Below are 20,378 nucleotides of genomic sequence, written 5' to 3' on the forward strand. Positions count from 1 at the left end.
CCTCATCCAGCCCACCACCGAGTCCAGGCATAAGCCAAGGGCTTGCACAGCCTCTCCCGATTCAGATGTTACAGAGAAATAGAGCTGGGTATCTTCAGCATACTTCTGACACCTCGCCCCAAAGCTCCTGATGACTGCTCCCAAGGACTTCATATAGATGTTAAACAACATGGGGGACAAGATGGCACCCTGAGGCACCCCACAGGACAACTGCCAGGGGGCCAAAATACAATAGCCCAATGCTATTCTCTGAAAACGACCCTCAAGATAGGATGGGAACCATTGTAAAATGGTGCCTCCAATACCCATCTCACCAAGTTGGCCCAGAAGGATACCATGGTCAATGCCCATGGTCAAAAGCCGCTGAGAGATCAAGGGTCATACTCCCACTGTCCTTCTCCCGAAAAAGGTCATCCATAAGGACGACCAAGGCCAATTCAGTCCCATAACCAGGCCTGAACCCAGACTGGAATGGGTCAAGATAATCTCTTTCATCCTAGAGTGCTTACAATTGCTGTGCCACAACCCTCTCAATCACCTTCCCTAAAAAGGGGGTATTTGCGACCGATCGGTAATTGTTGCAAACCAATGGATTCAGGGCAGACTCCTTCAGGAGCGGTCAAATCACCACATCTTTCAGGGTGGCTGGAATCACTCCTCCCTCAATGATGCATTGACCACACACTGGATCAACTCGGTCAACCCCCCTCGGTAAGCTTTAATAAGCCAAGAAGGGCAAGGGTCGAGAGGACACGTTGCTGGCCGCATCATCGAAACCACCTTGTCTACGTCCTAAGGCCGCATCAACTGAAACCATTCCCAAGAAGTTGCAGCAGACGTGGCACTGGACACCTCATTGGAGACTACAGTAGATGTGGATGGACCCTCAAGATTTCTACAGAGGTGAGCAACTTTACTCTCAAAGTGCCTTGCAAACAATTCACAGTGGGCCTCCGAAGGGTCTAAAACTCAATTTCCTGGAGTTGATGTCAACAGACCCCTGACAATATGGAAAAGCTCCACTGGATGGCTATTTGAGGATGCAATGGAGGCAGAGAAGTGGCCCTCTTCGCCACCCTCACTGCCACATAGTAGGCATGATTATGATGTTTTACTCATGCCCAATCAGACTCACAGCATGTCTTTCGCCACTTGCGCTCTAGCAGTCGTCCAGCCTGTTTCATTGCCCTTAACTCACTGGTGTATCAAGGTGCAAACCGGGCTCCACAATCCTGGAGAGGGGACTTGGGGGCAACCATTCAAGAGCCTGACGTGCCTCACTGTTCCACAGTGTGGCAACGGCTTCAACAGGGTCACCTGCTCTATCTACTGGGAACTCCCCCAGGGCATTCAGGATTCCAGTAGTCTATACTAATGACAAACCACATCATCTCAGTCTGGGGGAAAAGGCACGCCTTTACCTACAGCTGAAAAGACATTAGGAGAGCACCAATTGGACCTCACTGTTGAGCATATTCCACAGATGAGAAGGGTGTCAGAAGAAGTCCTAAGGGTCTGGGTAGGTTCACATTGGGCGAGGCATTCCAGAAGATAGTGGGGTTGAGCTGTAAAGAGTTACAGGTCAAAACCAGCACTTTGAACTGGTGGACATCTCTGAAGGCTTTACATGGAGGGTTAGACAAATTCATGCAAGATCTTAATAGTTATTAGTTCTGATGGCAATGTGCCTACTTCCAAAATCAGGGGAACCACAGCAGGAGATGGATATTGCCTTTTATGTCCTGTTGGTGGTCTTCCCATACACATCTAGCTAGCTCCTGTGGGATTACTGGCCCAGATAGACGTTTGGTCTGATCCGCAAGGGCTTTACTGAAAAAAACAAAACAAAAAAGGATAGTTTCCAGGCTGAAGGTTTCCCTTCTATGTGGTGAGATGTAGCCTAAATTGAAATAGCTGGGTGGGCATCTATCCTCCTTACCGCCATCCCCCCCCACAAAAAAATCACCTCAGAGCACCACGGACGGGCCCTCAGTGGCTCTCTCTAGTGTCAGACATTAGACCAGCTTTCCCTCCCATAAAAGAGTCACTGAATGGCAGTGTATGTGTGTTTCTTATTCTAATACATTTGAGGCTGTATGGACTTGGCATTTAGTGAGGGGGCACCTGCCCTTTGGAATGCACTGCCAGTAAACTTCAGACAGAGCCTACGGGATTGGCATAATTTTATTGATTGGATGTCATTCACAACCTTTGATTTTAAAAAAATGATTGATGGTGTAGAAACACAGTATTTGTAAATAAAATAAACCCAGCCTCATAGATATCTGGGGTTCTGTGCGGGCAACAAAGGCTTCCAGGACTCTCTAAATTACCCTGAATTCTTCTCTGAGCTTAGGGCTATTTATTTACTACATTAATATCCCACCCTTCCTCCCAGTAGGAGCCCATGGCAGTGAACAAAAAACACTCTAAAACATCTTTAAAACAGATTTTAAAATGTATTAATAATAATAATAATAATTTAATTTCTGTGTCGCCTATCTGGCCAATGGCCACTCTAGGCGACGTAAATCTTTGTTTCAATAAAATACATCATAATAAAACAATACAACGATCAAACTATAAAACTATAGACACTGACAGTTCAGAGTACTAGGCAATTGATCATAGTGATTAACCCTCCCCGGAAGTCCCAAAGGCCTGTCTGAAAAGCCAGGTCTTCAAGGCCTGGCGGAATACATTCAGGGAAGGGGCATGCCGAAGATCATATGGGAGGGAGTTCCAGAGAGTGGGGGCCGCCACTGAAAAGGCCCTCTCTCTAGTCCCCACCGGCCTAGCTGTTTTAGTTGGCGGGACTGAGAGAAGGCCCTGTGTGGCTGATCTTGTGGGGCGGCATAATTGGTGGCGTTGGAGGCGCTCCATCAGATAAACTGGGCCGAGACCGTATAGGGATTTAAAGGTTAATACCAACACCTTGAATTGGGCCCGGAAAACAACTGGGAGCCAGTGCAGATCGAACAGCACTGGAGTAATATGCTCCCGGCGGCGACAGTTTGTAAGTAGTCGAGCCGCCGCATTTTGTATAAGTTGTAATTTCTGGACCGTTTTCAAGGGTAGCCCCACGTAGAGCGCATGACAGTAATCCAAACGAGAGGTGACCAGGGCATGTACCACCAATGGGAGCTGGTGAACAGGAAGGTATGGTTGCAGTCTACGTATGAGGTGTAATTGATACCAAGCTGCCCAACTCACTGCCGAGATCTGAGCCTCCATGGACAGCTTGGAATCAAGAACAACCCCAAGGCTGCGGACCTGGTCCTTTAGGGGCAATTTCACCCCGTCGAACATCAAGTCAATATCTCCCAACCCTCCTCTGTCTCCCACGAGTAGCACCTCGGTCTTATCAGGATTCAGCTTCAGCCTGTTCCTTCCCATCCATCCACTCACGGATTCCAGGCACTTGGACAAGGTCTCCACAGCCAACTCTGGTGAGGATTTAAACGAGAGATAGAGCTGAGTGTCATCCGCATATTGGTGACACTGCAGCCCAAATCTCCTAATGATTGTCCCCAGCGGCTTCATATAGATATTAAATAGCATGGGAGAGAGGATAGAGCCCTGTGGCACACCACAATTGAGAGGCCAAGGGTCTGAAACCTCTTCCCCCAATGCTACCTGTTGATGCCTATCGGAGAGGAAGGAACGGAACCACTGCAATACAGTGCCCCCTATTCCCAACCCCTCCAGGCGATGTAAAAGGATACTGTGGTCAACAGTATCAAAAGCCGCTGAGAGATCGAGGAGGACAAGAAAGGTGAATTCTCCCCTATCTAATGCCCTCCTCATATCATCCACCAGAGCGACCAAGGCTGTTTCAGTACCATGTCCAGTCCTGAAACCCGATTGGTATGGATCCAAATAATCCGTTTCATCCAAGTGTGTCGACAGCTGATTAGCCACCACTCGCTCAATGACCTTGCCCAAGAATGGTAAATTTGAGATTGGGCGAATTAGAACAAAACATCTTTAAAAACATATTAAAACAAAAGATCTTTAAAAAAATTTTTTTCTAAAAAGCCATAAAAACACCTTTAAAAAAATTCCAACACTGACGCAGACTGGGATAAGGTCTTTACTTAAAAGGCTTGTTGAAAGAGGAAGGTTGACAGGCTGTGAACTAAAATATATTTGGTGGAGAGTCAGGTTGATGGTGGCCTAGTTGCAGGCCATTGGCATTGCCATGGAGATTGTCTAGGCTGAATGCAAAGGCATCATTATGACATCATGCATGATGTCACAAGCAGCATAAACTCCAAGTCTCAGTAAGTGAGAGGCAGTTAGAGTCAGGCCCATGCTAAATGCTCTCAAAGAGATGGATCTTCATGACAGATGATGAAATGGTAAAATTTGTGGTTATGTTAACTTTTCCCATAGGGGAAAGATTCTAGAACAGTGGAGGATCATGTGGTCTTCATCTGTATTATCTTGTCAAGGAAACTGCTGCCATTTTTGCATGATGACATTGAACTTATCAAGGATTATCAATACCTTAGCACAGTCATTAACCAAAATGGAGACAATAGTAAAGAAATGAGAAAAAGGCTAGGATTGGGGAGGGCAGCTGTGAGAGAACTAGAAAAGGTCCTCAAATGCAAAGATGTATCACTGAACACTAAAGTCAGGATAATTCAGACCAGTTTCATAATTTTAAGTCTGATTGTTGTTGTTATGTGCCTTCAAGTCGATTACGACTTATGGCGACCCTATGAATCAGCGACCTCCAAGAGCATCTGTCATGAACCACCCTGCTCAGATCTTGTAAGTTCAGGTCTGTGGCTTCCTTTATGGAATCAATCCATCTCTTGTTTGGCCTTCCTCTTTTTGTACTCCCTGCTGTTTTTCCCAGCATTATTGTCTTTTCTAGTGAATCATGTCTTCTCATGATGTGTCCATCATAACCTAATATGATGAAGCTTATAATGATAGTTCTGGTTCTAACCCAATTATTTCTTTTTCGCAGTCCATGATATGTGCAAAGCTCTCCTCCAACACCACATTTCAAATGAGTTGATTTTTCTCTTATCCACTTTTTTCACTGTCCAACTTTCACATCCATACATAGACATCAGAAATAACATGGTCTGAATGATCCTGACTTTAGTGTTCAGTGATACATCTTTGCATTTGAGGACCTTCTCTAGTTCTCTCATAGCTGCCCTCCCCAGTCCTAGCCTTTTTCTCATTTCTTGACTATTGTCTCCATTTTGGATATCAAAATATCAATATACTGTCTATGGTATTTCAATATCACACATATATCAATATCTATATCTGCAGTTAGGTGTTCAAAAGGAGTGGTGAATAATGAGAAGTTGTGGAGGTGCAGACAATTTTATATTAACTCGGGCTGGTTTCATGTCAACCAGAGCCTTAATACCCGAAATTGGAGTGTCACTTGCCAAGAACTATGAAGAACTGTGCAATAAAAATGGTTTTAAACAAATTGTTCTGATTGCATTTTTAGACGGTAAGTGTCTCACACTCAGGAACCAGGAAAACAGCTCTATATTGCTGTTTCTTCTGGACAATAATCTCACATTATTGGAAAAATTGAGGAGGCAGATGTTTTACTTTGCACTTGCTAACTGGTGCCTCTAAGAAACAATTTCATAAGAATCAGGTTTCTACTTTAGTTTTTGTTGTCAGGTGCTCCTTTGTATTCAGATCAGGCCTCAGGACAATAATGTAGCACTTGGGCATGAAGATGCAGCCCAGAAGGCCAGCACTGGAGGCCAAGATGGAGAAGACCTGCACGGCTACCATGTATTTCCCCTTCGTGCTCAGGTAGGTGGGCACAAAGGACACCCAAACACTGCAGAAGACCAGCATGCTGAAGGTGATCAGCTTGGCTTCATTGAAGGCCCCAGGCAGCTTCCTGGCCAGGAAAGCCACTGTGAAGCAGATGGCAGCCAGGAAGCCCATGTAGCCAAGAGCAACATAAAACATGGCAACAGACCCTTCATTGCACTGCAAGATGATCTCTCCAGGCTGGGAATGCATGTCGGACTCTGGGAATGGGGGAGAGTGTCCTAGCCAGACAGTGCAGATGACAACTTGGGCACTAGAACAAGAAATGACAATGGAATTGGCCAGACTCCTCCCCAGCCATCTCCTCCCCCTGTTTCCTGGTTTTGTGGCCAGGAAGGCCAGCACCACAGTGATGGTTTTTGCCAACACAGAAGAAACTGCAATCGAGAAGATGACACTGAAGGCCATTTGTTGGAGAAGGCAGGTCACTTTTCTTGGCTGGCCAATGAAGAGGAAGGAGGACAAAAAGGAGAGCAGGAGGGAGATGAGGAGGATATAGGAGAGGTCCCTGTTGTTGGCTTTGACAATTGGAGTTTCTAGGAATTTAATGAAGATTCCTAAAACAATGCATGTGGTTAAGGACAAGAACAGGGCAAAGGAAGCCAAGAGGATCCCTAAATGTTCTTCATAAGGCAAGAAGGTGATAATCTTGGGGACACATTGATCTCGGGCCTTGTTTGGATGTTGATCATCTGGACACCTGGTACAACTTTCTGCATCTGCAAAGAACAAGAATAATATCTACCTTAAACACATCTGTATCACTTTTCATTTACACAAAGACTTACCAAAATGGTTCCCAATATAAGAAAATACATCCATTAAAAATCAATAGCATTTCACCAAGGAAACAGGTATGCCTTCAATCGATGGTAAAAACAACAAGGAGAGCATTCAACATGGTAGGGACCATAGCAGAGAAGGCCTTTCCTTCACATGTCACAATAACCCTGTCAGGTGGTTTAGGGTATCATGTTCCAAGCAGCTTTTAAAGTAATATCATAAACCATCATCGTGTTAACAATTTGAAATCTGGAAGAGTTATGAAATACGTGAAATTAGAATGGTACTCAGGCTTCCTGAGTCAATGATCAGCACTTGAGCTACTAGTCAAAAGGGTCACACCATTCTATTTCCTGTCCCAAACCAGGAGTTCTACATTAATTGTACCAGCTTTATCTTGCCTCACTGGTTTAGGAATTATTTTGGTAATCCTTTTAGAAGATTTCTGCAGGACTGTTTTTCTTTCATTGGCAGCCAGACACAATAGGCTGTTAAAAAAATACTTATGGGCAGTTCAAAAATTCAAGTCATACAAAAGTTGTATTCACTAATAGTCAAAAAACGCAGTTTAAGAACATACCTATAGCCCACAGATATTTCTATCAAACTTTAAAAAGCAGGGAAATTGGGCAGCTATAGTGAATGCACCAGGGGAGCAGGAGACCTGAACTCCTCTCTGAGATATTGGACTGCCCTACAAATTTGTCAAAACGCAAACACAATTTGGGTTGGTCTTTCACAGTCCAATCCACTTCCTGTGTAACTTGGAAGAATTTGGTAACAAGTGCCTCTGAGCATATGGTGAGTGGTGGCTGTATAATTATGTTAGCATTTGAATTGTTGGGATAAAAGGGATTAAAGCAGATACAAAGGGGACCTTCCAAACTTCTTTGACTATCCTTTGTCTTCTATGCTAATCTTTCTTCAGGTGTAGGCCTCATTTCCTACTCCTGCTTCATCTTTCCTTTCTCTCCCTCTTCAGTAGCACAAGAGCAAAGCATGGCTCTTTGCATCTCCTACTTAGAATGAGAAACTCTTTTCTATCAAGTGTGTATTTCCTGTAATAAACTAGCTTTTCTTATTTCCCTAAAGGCTAGGCAATCTAAGTGTGATTATATTCATGGGAAAGTATGTGCTACTTCAGGTGAGATTCACACACACAGCCAAGATACTGTGCTTGTTTCCTGCCCTTCTAACAGGTGGTGTAAACTGTGGCTGACAACAACGTGAAAAGTAAATTGAATACTCCAGGGTCCCTTAGAATCCCAGACACAAGTGCCAGGGGGCCAAGGAACACTCACCCAGTGTTACTCTCTGGACATGACCCTGAAGATAAGACTGGAACCACCATAATGCAGTGCCGCCAATTCTCATTCCACTGAATTGGTCCAGGAGGATACCATGTGGTCAATGGTGTTAAATGCTGCTCAGAGATCGAGCGGAAGTAGCAGGGTTGCTCCCCACCCCCGCTGCCTCTCTCACAATAAAGGTCATCCATCAGAGGGACCAAGGCTGATTCATTCCTAAACCAGGTCCGAATCCAGATTGTGATGGATCTAGATAATCTGATCAAGCATGCCCATTTCTCCTCACCTTGCCAAACACCACTGCTACTCTCAACAGAGGATTCACCAATGGTTCTAAAATGAAGGAAATAATTCTAGAACATAGCACTTTCCTGAGACGTCATGTGTCCATGCTGTTACGATAAGGCAAGGCGATGGAGCCTGCTAAAACTACAATTCCCACTTGACACTCCTTCTTATGTGACTCGTCATGCATTCCAGAGGTGTTGTGCGAAGGACAACCAGAACAGCTGTTGAGACACAAAATTAACTAAAGCTACTGCATAAACGCTATCTTCTTCCTTGGCAGGCTTCCCTTAGGCACCACAGTGAATTCCATTGTTTGTTAGAAGGAGTCTTAGTTTTTCAAGGTAAGTTAGAAACACACACACACACACAATGAGGCTTGAATCTAGGAAAAGAGGAGAAGGGGGGCTGAGGAAGATCAGAGCTCCAACATGTGTACTACGCTCTCAAGGAATGTATTGAGGGACTGCAGGGACAGAACCGGGGAGAGACGCTGGGTCTGGGTGCAAAACCTTGAGACCAAGAGATTTCTTCCTGGTTTTGGATCAGAGCTCTTCCACATAGCTTCAGCTGTATTCAGTTGCCCACTCAGGGCCTAGGAGAGGCAATCCTTTCTACCTGTCACTATTTATATTAATAGGGTCCTTTGATCTTTTTAGTTTAAAGTTATGAATGGGTTAGGATATTAATGATTAATGCTGCCATGCACCCAAGTAATTCTGTAATGCTATTCCACTCTTTCTCTCAATAAAATCAAGCTTTGCTTTATTTTGGTTTGGACCTGCATTTCTTGGGTTAAATATATACACCATTTAGGCACATTTCAGGGCAAAGCGCTTGTTCTTATCCCTAGCAAAAGATCCCCCTCCTCTCAAGGAGGTGTGTTTCATGGGACATGGGGGTGGCAAGTTCACACACTCAGGTTCCCAAGAGCACTTGTCGTAACAATGCTATATTTATTTTATTTATTATTTATTTATTTATTATTTGATTCATATCCTGTCCTTCCAGCAGGAGCCCAGGGCGGCAAACAGAAACGCTAAAAACACTTTTTTAAACATCATAAAAACAGACTTTAAAATACATTAAAACAAAATAAGCTTTAAGTGTGGTGGTGTCAGTAATATGTAATGGGAGGGTCTTAACAGGGATCTGATTGGGGCAAAGCTATGTGAAACATTTGTGCCTGGAAATATCATCACATATTGGAGGTTGCGATGCCTCTTGTGTGAAGCTTGACTAATGCTCTTCTGCATTACTGCTGTCAATTTTCCAGTTCTGAAGTCTTTCCTCCTGCTTCATGAAGGCTCCTAAATTTCATGGAAGGTGACTGCAAGCAAGAAAGCGACAGCTTGGAAAAGTTACTTTTTTGAACTACAACTCCCATCAGCCCCAGCCAGCATGGCCATTGGATTGGGCTGATGGGAGTTGTAGTTCAAAAAAGTAACTTTTCCAAGCTCGTGCATTAGGGCTGTGCGTGGATCCCCCCCCCCATCCGATTTGTGGCTTCAGTTTGTAAATACAGAACAGGCCCAGTTTGGTTTGGACAAATTTGGACCCAGTCTGACTTGATCACAATCCAGATATTACACATCTTTGGAAATCCCTTTGACTCACATTGCAAAACCAAAAAAGACATGGTATTCTTGCTTATTTTACCTAGGGACATGGAAATTAGTGACATAGTAGCTCCTATTGAGGGAATTAACCATGCCAAATTTCGGGTGGTAGCCTAGGGATTTCATGTTACTTGTACCATTTTTTTAAAAAAAAGATTGAGTGCTCAGTCATGCCAATGATCATGCCCTTGTTCCTCTCTTCAAGATTTTGAAAAAAACCCTGGTTTTTTTACATAATTGGTTTGTGATACTAGACTTATGTAGATGGCATCAGGCAGGCACAGGCTGGCAGCACCATGGAGAGAATATGCACATAGGGGCATGAGATTTGGGGACATTGTTGCCCTTATAGAGGGGATTAACCACAACAAATTTCAGATGGGTAGATCCAGGGTTTTTTATTTGTTAGCCACCTTTAAAATTTGTTTGTTCCAATTATTTTTTTAAAAAGACACTCACATAGGGGGCAGATTGCCAACAGCAGTAGAGAGGGAGGGGGACAGGAAAATATTATTTAATATTAATAATATTCACTGTGGTTAGCAATTAGAAATTGTAATTATAATTCTTAACAGAATGCTGGCTGCCTGGATAATAATAATAATAATAATAATAATAATAATAATAAACTGGCTGCTTCTTATTGTTTATGGGTAGCTACTGGAAAATAGTGATGATTGTAATAATAATAATAAAATTTTCAGGAAGCTGTGGCTAAACATGCCCACAAAATTTAATAATAATTCTTAGCAATGAAAGTGGAATAATTTTTTTAAAAACAGACAATTTGTTTTTAAAAAATATGTAAATAAGGATGGGACTGTGATTGATTGGGAAATAATAGAAAACATACACAAGCTGAACAAATGCCACCCACCACCCACCAAACTTTTCTAAGAGACAGAACTTACAAAAGATTTCTGCATTTTAAGACTTCCTCACTTCCAAGCACTGTGATTGGAGAGTATTAGGTGGGGTGTTAGCAATTTAGTCTTCCTCCCTCTCTCCCCACCTTGGTGTTCTCCTCATACGGTGTTGTAATTGTTCCATTTCAGAGTCACCCTATCTGGGTTCATTAGAGACAGTTATGAGCTACAGATCTGTACAAATCTCTACAAATTGATTTGGGACTAGCCAATCTGCTCTGTAGAGATTTGTAGCTGCTTCAGCCTGATCTGGATTGGATACAAATCAGCCCAAATCGGCCCTATATAATTTGTGATTTGTACAAATATGGTGTACAGCCCTAGCATGTATACACATGTGAGGGAAAGTGTGTTGAAGTGATGTGCATTTCATTTGTCAATTATCATCACATACCACTGTGCAGTTTTCCTTTTAAAAAGCTCTGTGCGAATCTTTGCCCCATTCGACAAGGGCAGTGCTTTCTGCTGGAATCACCCACCTTCCTGAGTGGAGATGGTCCCTTCTGCGCAGGGAACACAGTCATAGCAGCAAAGTGGCTTTCCTTCCTGAACCACCTTGATGAATCCAGGCTGGCAGCTTTCCACACACCTGGAAGGAGGCAGGGTCTAAGCATAGAGACAAGGAGCATCAAGGAAAATGTGTTAAGCCTAATTATCTATGGAAATGAGGTACAGGACTTGGAAGGACACTAGAGGACCTGTTGTTGCGGGTTTAACTTTAAGCTTGTAACTAAGTGTAAGCCTGAAGAAGGAAACAACTGCATTGTTGCTTGAGGCCAAGGTAGTCTCAGTGGCATAGAGTGTGAATTTCTCTCTGTGGCAGGTTCTCGTTTCCATGAGGACTTCAAACAAAATTAATTGCAAACTGATGTGGAAATGTGGAGAATTGAACTCGAGATTGGGAAAAAATGAGAAATCGAGAGAAATTGAACTTGACAGATTTGCCCAACCCTACATAGCACCAAAACGTATGTATAAATCCCCAAGTGCAGGACCCAAATGCATAGAGGAGGGCCTTGCAAATATCTCCCAAGATAAACTTTGACATCTGTGTGACAGACCCTGCTGGAAGTCTCATTGACTAGCATAGCATGTTTTCTTGAAATGAGGAACAGGATGTGGGAATTTATTTTTCTACTTTCCGGGTAACCCACCCTGGGATTCTAAAGAATGAAAGGAAGGCTAAAAATTGTAATAACTAACGATACTGCTTCCCTGTTTGACCTTCCCTTCCCTCCCCTTCCTCTGTTGTTCATCTGTGTCTAATTTTAGATTGTAAGCTCCGCAAAGCAGAGGCCTGTCCTCTTGTATCCTATAATGTTTCATGCCCATTGAGAGTACTATCTAAATAAAAGGTGGCTAATGATGTAGTGGTTAAGGTGTTGGACTATGACCTGGGAGACCAGGATTCAAATCCCCACACAGCCATGAAACTCAGTGGGTGACCTTGGGCCAGTCACTGCCTCTCAGCCTTAGAGGAAGGCAATGGTAATACCGCTTACTATGAAAACCCTATTCATAGGGTCGCCATAAGTCGGAATCGACTTGATTTCCATTTTTCAACCATTTTTAGGCCAAGGGCTGCATCGACCCATAGTGAACCTTCCGGGGGCTGCCATGTCCAAGTGGGCGTGGCCAAAGTGTTAAAGTGGGCATGGCCAAAATGAGTGTGGTGAGAACTGCAGTTCCAAAAGCTGCCTTCCAGTACCCATCACAGCATCCCAGCGATCATCCCAGTATCACAGGAAGGGACTTACAGGAGCAGTCAGTGAAAACAATTATTATTAAGAATTAATTTAAAAGATAAATGGTGAGGGGGGCGCTTGGGGGCCATAAGAACTGGGAAAGTTTTTTCCTGCTAATTGTTTTTCATTCATCGAGGGAGGGAGAGGTTAAATATCCTCAAGGATTGGGGTATCCTTTGTTGGGCTCTCCAATAGCTGGTGGACCAATCAGAGTTTTAGTAAATTATTCCTTGGGGGAAACCATGACTGTTTAAAATGGAATAATAGCGGAATAAATGTACAGTGTGAATGTGGCCAAAGTTGGCCTAGACATTGCCACTCATGCTAGAGGAGAGGGGACCAAGGGAACGTGGCTCCTTCACCTCCGGTGGTCAGCAGAGAAGAGAAAAACAGGCAAGTGAGTCAGGAGGTGTGAATGGCTCCTTGAGACATATCAGTTTAAACAGAAAGAAGAGAGACAGAAAAGGTGAGCACAGGTCAGTGGCAGCCTAGCCAGCTGTGAGGACTACCTCTCTATCTCCCTTTCCCCGTGTAAGGAGGACCCAGTGGGAGTTGCTCTTGTCACGCTCCTAACATCTCTTTAAGGAGGAGGGGATCAACTCTGATCCATGCAGAGCTTGGAAAAGTTACTTTTTTGAACTACAGCTCCCATCAGCCCCAGCCAGCATGGCCACTGGATTGGGCTGATGGGAGTTGTAGTTCAAAAAAGTAACTTTTCCAAGCTCTGGATCCATGCACGTGAACCTCTCCATGTTTCCTCAAAAGTTGCTGTAGAATGATACTACACAACATGGGCTCTCAGGAGCGTTTCAGAAATACGGCCAGGTAGGAGACTGCTGAAAGACTCACACTGCTGCAGATATGATGGGTTTTTTTCCAGTTTAAATATGGCATGGGAACTTTTGGCCATCTCATCTAGTTACTAAGGGAAGTGACTGCCTTGAAATTTGCCCCACAGCAACAGCTGAACCCACCATACAACACTTTCACAGGAACCCACTGCCAAATCATGAAGAAATGCTGAATGTTGGGGCCATCAGGCATTCGAACGCAGCTTAAGGGGCTGAAAATACAATGAAATGAAAGACATGATTTCTTCCACCTCGTTGAGCCATTTGGGCCACACAATGGCATCCTGGTCGATGGAGAACTGTAGGTCTGGGGATCCCCCTCTGAATAAACTCCCAAACTTCACTCTAAGGACAGAGTTATTGGGAAACGCCACCCAGTTCACTATGTCCAAGTCAGCTGCCATCTCCCTGTTCTCATCCAAATACACTCCATCCATGGAAGAATTATAAAACTGGGAGTTTTTCAGGAAAGGGTGGAGCTAGAATGGCAGAGAAAACAGCAGTAGTTAGAATATGTGAAACCACACTAGCTGGTTGCAGACTCAAGTAGTTGTGTGTCTTTAAAACATTTGCTACATTAAGAGTTACTCCCAGTGGGACTTACTCCCAGGTAAGTATGTGTACTCCTGTACACATTGATATGAAAGTATACCCATTGAACACAATGGGACTTCTAGTTAGCAATTCAGAGTAGAGCTGCAAAATATTATATTTTTATTATATGGTTGGGAGTAGGGTTGCCAGGTTCAAGGCATGAGACTGATCCTGTATCTTTAGGAGAAGAGAAGGTCAGCCAAGTGCAGGTGTTCTTGCAACATTGTAATGGGAAAAACCACAAGGTGGAATCTTTAAAGATATGTATCTTTAAAAGTTGGGCAGGTAGAAGGGAGAATTCCATCTTGTGCTTTTTCCCATTACAGAGCTGCACTTGGCTGACTTTCTCTTCTCCTAAAGATACAGGATCAGTCTCAGGCCAAGAACCTGGCAACCCTAGTTGGGAGAGACATCTGACATCCTTACCTCAGCATCAAATTGTGCAAGTCAATTACAAATATTCTCAGCACACAGCTATTATCTACTCTCTTAAAAAATACAAGAAATTCTAATATGTATAAAGTGACAAATATTAGTTTACTGCATATACATAGGGCAATATTACAGAAATATTACAAATGCACATGCATATCAAACACTATAATGAGCCCACAAACCAGCCAGACCCTTAAAACAGGCTCTCCGAATGCACACATTCCCTTGGACAAAGGCTGGAGCTTAGTGCCAAAGTAGCACCCTGGGCAGGAAGGAAGAGGGTTTAGGAACAGCCTGCGTAAAGCTATCTCTCCTGACCAATTTAGAGGGCAGGGACTCTTACTCCAGATAGGCTGTTGTAGGCACAGGGAGAATTATGGCAGTGATAGGAGCTGTTAAAAAAGGGGGCGTGTCCTCAATTAAGAGGGGCATTTCTCAATTAGATCTTTGCAATGTTTTGCATCCACATTACATCCCACATTTTCTCAGCTTCTAATTACACAACAATTTATTTATTTATTGTATTTATATACCGCCCCATAGCTGAAGCTCTCTGGGCGGTTTACAGTACCTAAATACAAATTTAAAACACATCTTTTAAAAACAATTTGAAACACAATTTAAACATTTAACACAATGACTCTGGGACTGCAAAATCAATTGTCATATTCAGCTGAGATGTCTGTGACGGAAAAGAAAATACCTGCCATGGCTGTAGCCTTTGAACTTCCAGGCTTTCCATCACCCTCTGTTTAGATCTAGATGAATATACAATGTCTAAGGCCCGGGCCACGGCTTGGACAGTGTTGTATATCCTGTAGGTATCTAGAGACAGGATTTTTTCCACATCATCTTGGGGCAACATCTCCACATTCTCTGTCTCTCTGCACCTTGTCCAGCCTTTCACCGACAACGAATGCTTCAAATAGGAACAACTAAAAGCTTTCTCCACAAAATGCACGATAGGAGAGGAAAAAGGTAGGAAATCATAATAGGTTGTCCTTTTATTTGTCCCAATAAAGAAGGAAAAAATACCGTGGATGTATTGGAAGGAGAAGCCATTGTGCATTAAGTCAAAGGAGATATCCCCCATAGCTGTTGTGATCAAGACTATCCCTGCAGTGGGTTTTATCCATATCTCGAATATTTGTCCTAGGAGAAATATTTCCAGTAAGGCATTAGAAGTCTCATAACAGGAAACAAACACATGGACTTGTCCCCACTTTTGGAATGAAAGTTCATCAATCACTACTACATTCGTATTCAGTCGTGGGAGGCTTTGTGAGATGGCAACACAAATGCCACTCCTGAGGAGCAGAGGCGTCAAGGTCTTCATGAACCTCTCTCCGTTGTCGGTGTCTGGAGCAAAGAGACCAATGAACGTCCACCTGAAGTGCAGGAGCAGCTTGACAATCCCTGGGTACTGGGCTTCCTCTTTGGGGAATATCTGGTAGTAAAAAGGGAACTGGGTCTTATCACTCAGAACAGGAGAGACAAAAGCATAACTGACCTGGCAAGGAAAGGAAGAGAGGTGGTTTGTTGTGGTTTCTTTCAGATCGAAGACCAATTACCGTTGTACCCAATAACAAATATTTCCCTTGTAAAGACATGTTTTTCCCCCTGACCCAGAATATCGGGTGCTATTTTTACCTGAATGGTTCCCTTAATTTCTGCCTTTATTTGTTTTTCCATATGTTGCATGCCACCCATATCTCTGAGCAGTGAGAGATCGCCAGGGGTCGCTGTGCTTACCTAGGGTTTGGTTTCATTGGTTAGAAGGTCAGTGGTGACTGTGGTGTCTTTATGAAATACGGTTTATGTATTTACACACATTCCAACCTGAGCTTAAGATGGAGAGTTTCAAGGCATTAGCAATCCAAAGAGCTTTCTTTTCCCATCAGGCTTACAGGAGGCATCTGAAAGCCATAGTGCAGGGAGCCAGCCTCTCTGCCTGCTTCCAGTTCCCAGCCTTTCCTCAGACTCAACTCAAAACACAAGCCTCAGGAAGGGGGAGAGCTCTCCTAAAGAGTTTCAATAACAATAGGATCTCCCTGGTCCAGTTAATGGGCACTTGATAGGCCCATTAACTCACCTGGTCACTCTATTAGACTAACAAAGGGAACTCCTCTGACCAGCAGAGCGGGTTTTTCACCCCCAGGTGCAGGGTTCCAAATCAGAGGCTGGAAAGGGACATAGAAATCATCCATCTCAGCCCCAAACTCGTAACACTACCCCCTTCCCTGACAAAGTTCTGTCCCAGACCTGCAGACAACAGAATAACAGATTTTCCTATAAAGAAATAACAGATACAGGTTAATAAGGCATTGAAATATACATCATCAAAAGCATAGCCATAGTACAGTCTCATTATCCCAGGTGCATGGTTCCAGATCAGAAGCTGGAAAGGGACTCATAGAAATCATCCATCTCAACCCCAAACCCATAACACATATGCTTTTGTACTACTGCTGTGTTGGTTTTATGCTGTATTTTTGTTGTAATGAGATGGAACGCCTCTCCTGCTATGTACCTACCCGGTCGCTGCGCTCGACGTCGAAGGCCCTTCTCCATGTCCCAGTGCATAGGGAGGCACGGAGAACGATAACTAGAGCTACGGCCTTCTCAGTGGTGGCCCCCGAACTATGGAACGCCCTCCCTGATGAGATACGCCTGGCGCCTTCTTTGCTATCTTTTCGGCGCCAGGTAAAGACCTACCTCTTCGCCCAGGCATTTTAAAAATTTAAAAATTTGCATTTAAAATTGAAAATTTTTAATTATGTTTTATTGTGTTTTTGTATTTTAACCTGTTTTATTATGCTGTACACCGCCCTGGGAGCTTATTGCTATAGGGCGGTCTAAAAATGCAATAAATAAATAAATAAATAAATAAATTACTGTTTTTATTTTAAGTACAACTTAGAGATTTTAAAAGAATGAAGTGGATTATAAATGTGACAAAACCAGCCTTTCCCAACCTTTGGGTCTCCAGATGTTGTTGGATTACAACTCCCATAAGCCCCAGGCAGCATGGCCAATAGTCAGGAATGATGGGAATTGGAGCTTAGCAACATCTGGGGACCCACAGGTTGAGAACGGCTAAATCAACCAACCAACTAAGCTCCTCCCACTATTTAGTGGTAGCTGTGCAAGAGAAGTTCTCTTCTGTTCTCCTTTTACACACATATGAGCATAACAGTTACACCCAAACCACATACTTAAAGCGCACATAAGGCACATTTAAAGAGCATGGCTTCCCCCAACATCCTGGGGGCTGTAAGGTGTTAAAGGTGATGGGGATTTTAGTTCTGTGAGGGGTAAACTACAGTTCCCAGGATTCTTTTTCGGGAAATCCATGTGCTCTTAATGTGTGTTGAATGTGCTTTAAATATATGGTGTGGATGTGACCTTAGAGATGTCGCAGAGTGGCGAAATTGGGAATGGAGAGACTGAGTGAGCCTTTATGTGTTTGAATCTTTGCTAAAGATTCCACCTTCCTTGGAATTAATAATAATAATAAATAATAAATTGTATTTGTTGGTCGCCTATCTGTCCAGGTTAGTGGACACTCTAGGCGACTTACAATAATAAAAGCAGCACATAATATACAACATAATATACCAGCAAACATAATCATAATCAATTTAAAACCAATTCCTGTTAAAACCTCATAAAAATTAATCCTCCCCAATTCCATAGGCCCGCCTGAATAGCCAGAGAGAGACTTTAAGCTTTAAAATAAGAAATAATTACTTTATTCTTGAAGTACATACTTGACAGGAAAGAGTTCTACATCTAACTAGGTAAGTTGGAGATGCAAACACTAAACCTAGTGTTTGCCCTCATGCTTGGAGGAGAGGGAGAGACAAAGAGAAGACGTCTGCTCTCCCTCTCAAGAGAAAGAAGAAAAAGGAAGGAGATGTCAGTCTAGCAGGAAGGGAGAGTCAGCAGGAGATCGAAGGATAGGTATTAGCCGAGCAATCAGGAGGTCTTCTCTCTAGCTACCCTTTTTAACCCCATGCAGCCTCAACCCATGAGTTCGAGTTGAACCACATATTCCAACAAGAGAGAGAGAGACAAAGAATGCTTAGAATCCCCCTTTGGCACAAAAGGAAGGAAGAAGAGGTATTATCAAAGAGAGCAAAGCAAGCCCTGGGACCATTCTCACTCTTCTGCCATTGTGCCTAAAAGGACAGCCTTGCAATAATAAAAGGAGGCTTCAGGGTACGATCCCAAACACTCTGTGATCGGAAGGGTTTTTTTCCTGCTTGGTAAATTCTGGTTCAGCCCATGTATACACTCATGGGGTCTGAACTGGCAGTGGCTGACCAGGAATGAGACCTTGTGGTCACAGTCTACACCTTGACGATGAAGTTGACCCATTGTGAGGCAGCTGTGAAGAAAAGCAATATCCATGCGAAGGATCGTTAGGAAGGGGACTGAAAATAAAACTGCCAATATCTATTGTTTGCTTATTGGTTTGAGGTTTCTTCCCCCCCCCCCCCGTTTACAATTCCAAAACAAATAAATGCATATTTAGGACATCCGTAACACTAATGATTTCATCAGTATTCAATACAAAAATGTTATCCAGTTTTTCTGAAAGATCTTTATTGTTATCTGTCTCCAAATGCCCCACTCCGTCTCCACTCCTACCTGTGGGATTTTATAGGTGGCCAACAAGTTTGAAATCTGGATGGAGATTTCAGAGTCAGCCCCTTCAAGAACAACCAGTAAGTTACTCTGTCTTCCACAGTTGTAGTTTAGAACATTTGCCTGCCCAGGAGACAGAAAGTCTAACAAAGCATCATCTGTCACCCTTCCTTTAAAAAAGTTGTCATGGATGCTGTAGCCCAGGGTGACATTGGGTAAGAGCTGGGGATTCCGGTTGACATCTTGAATGGCAAGCAAGAAGGAGAGGGTTTGCCAGTATTTAGTGGCTGTTCTCCTGCAAAAATATACATATTGCATCATCATCTTGCATTCAATTAATATATTAAATTCAACTCTAGCTTTTTTTGAAAAGTTTTTGCAGACCGTATTGAAACTTTGGATTTAATTTCTAGAACTTTACTTATGCTAACACTGATCCAGAATCAAAGCCACAAGCTCAACAGCCAATCCTTACTTAATGGTTATGTGTAAGTAGGCGGATAACCTTGTTTGTGAATCAATAACCATAATCCTTTTTTTGGGGGGGACTAAGGCAGATGATCATTTTAATGATAGAATTAGGAATGCACAGCCCTTGAAAGAGCTGATAAAAGGTTCAAAAGGGTCATGAAGGGGAACAGTGTGGTGTAGTGGCTAAGGTGTTGGACTACGACCTGGGAGACCAGGGTTCGAATCCCCACACAGCCATGAAGCTCACTGGGTGACCTTGGGCCAGTCACTGCCTCTCAGCCTCATGAAAACTCTATTCATAGGGTCGCCATAAGTCGGAATTGACTTGAAGGCAGTACATTTGCATTTTTAATTTAGCTATATGATGGGGGCAACTGGATATACTGTACTCTGAAATGAAGTACTTAGCCTTCAAATTAGATAAGTGAACAAATACCTCCCCACACATATTTTGTGTAAATAAGGCAGAGGGGGAAATTGGGATGTCTTCATTTGAGTTGTGTAACACATATTTAAGAGGCATACGGTGTAGTCTAGTGGTGTGTGTATATATATGTATGTATGGTGGAGAGTTGTTAAAAGCTGGAATGGAACAACCCTGAAGGCTGGGATATATTCTGTTAGCACAGTCTGTTATGACAAACTGAAGATCAAGTAAAGTCATTGCAGTTACACACACACACACAGCACACAAAGGTGCACATAGAGGTTAAAGTCATACACTCTCCCATCTCCAACCGTTGAAAATACCTCTAACCCCAATCTCCCACCAAAGCCTCTCTCCAGTTGCCTCCCCACTGGCTATTCTCCCTGGCTGATCATCACCAGGCTTTGAGCTCTTATGGGGGAAAATGAAAACAAGTGATGGGGAAATGCACAGATG

General features: G+C 43.3%; 1 protein-coding gene across 1 annotated transcript; it reads right to left on the reverse strand.

Moving 5' to 3' along the window:
* Nucleotides 1-5,637: 5,637 nt before the first annotated feature.
* Nucleotides 5,638-13,782, reverse strand: LOC133379056 (vomeronasal type-2 receptor 26-like). Its single transcript, XM_061613665.1, has 3 exons — nucleotides 13,597-13,782; nucleotides 11,229-11,355; nucleotides 5,638-6,548 (listed from the first exon to the last, which is right to left on the reverse strand). Exons 1-3 carry the CDS (start codon nucleotides 13,780-13,782, stop codon nucleotides 5,638-5,640), a joined length of 1,224 nt encoding a protein of 407 aa, XP_061469649.1.
* Nucleotides 13,783-20,378: the final 6,596 nt, after the last annotated feature.

Source organism: Rhineura floridana, chromosome 3, assembly GCF_030035675.1.
Source record: "Rhineura floridana isolate rRhiFlo1 chromosome 3, rRhiFlo1.hap2, whole genome shotgun sequence".
NCBI classification, from domain to species: domain Eukaryota; kingdom Metazoa; phylum Chordata; class Lepidosauria; order Squamata; family Rhineuridae; genus Rhineura; species Rhineura floridana.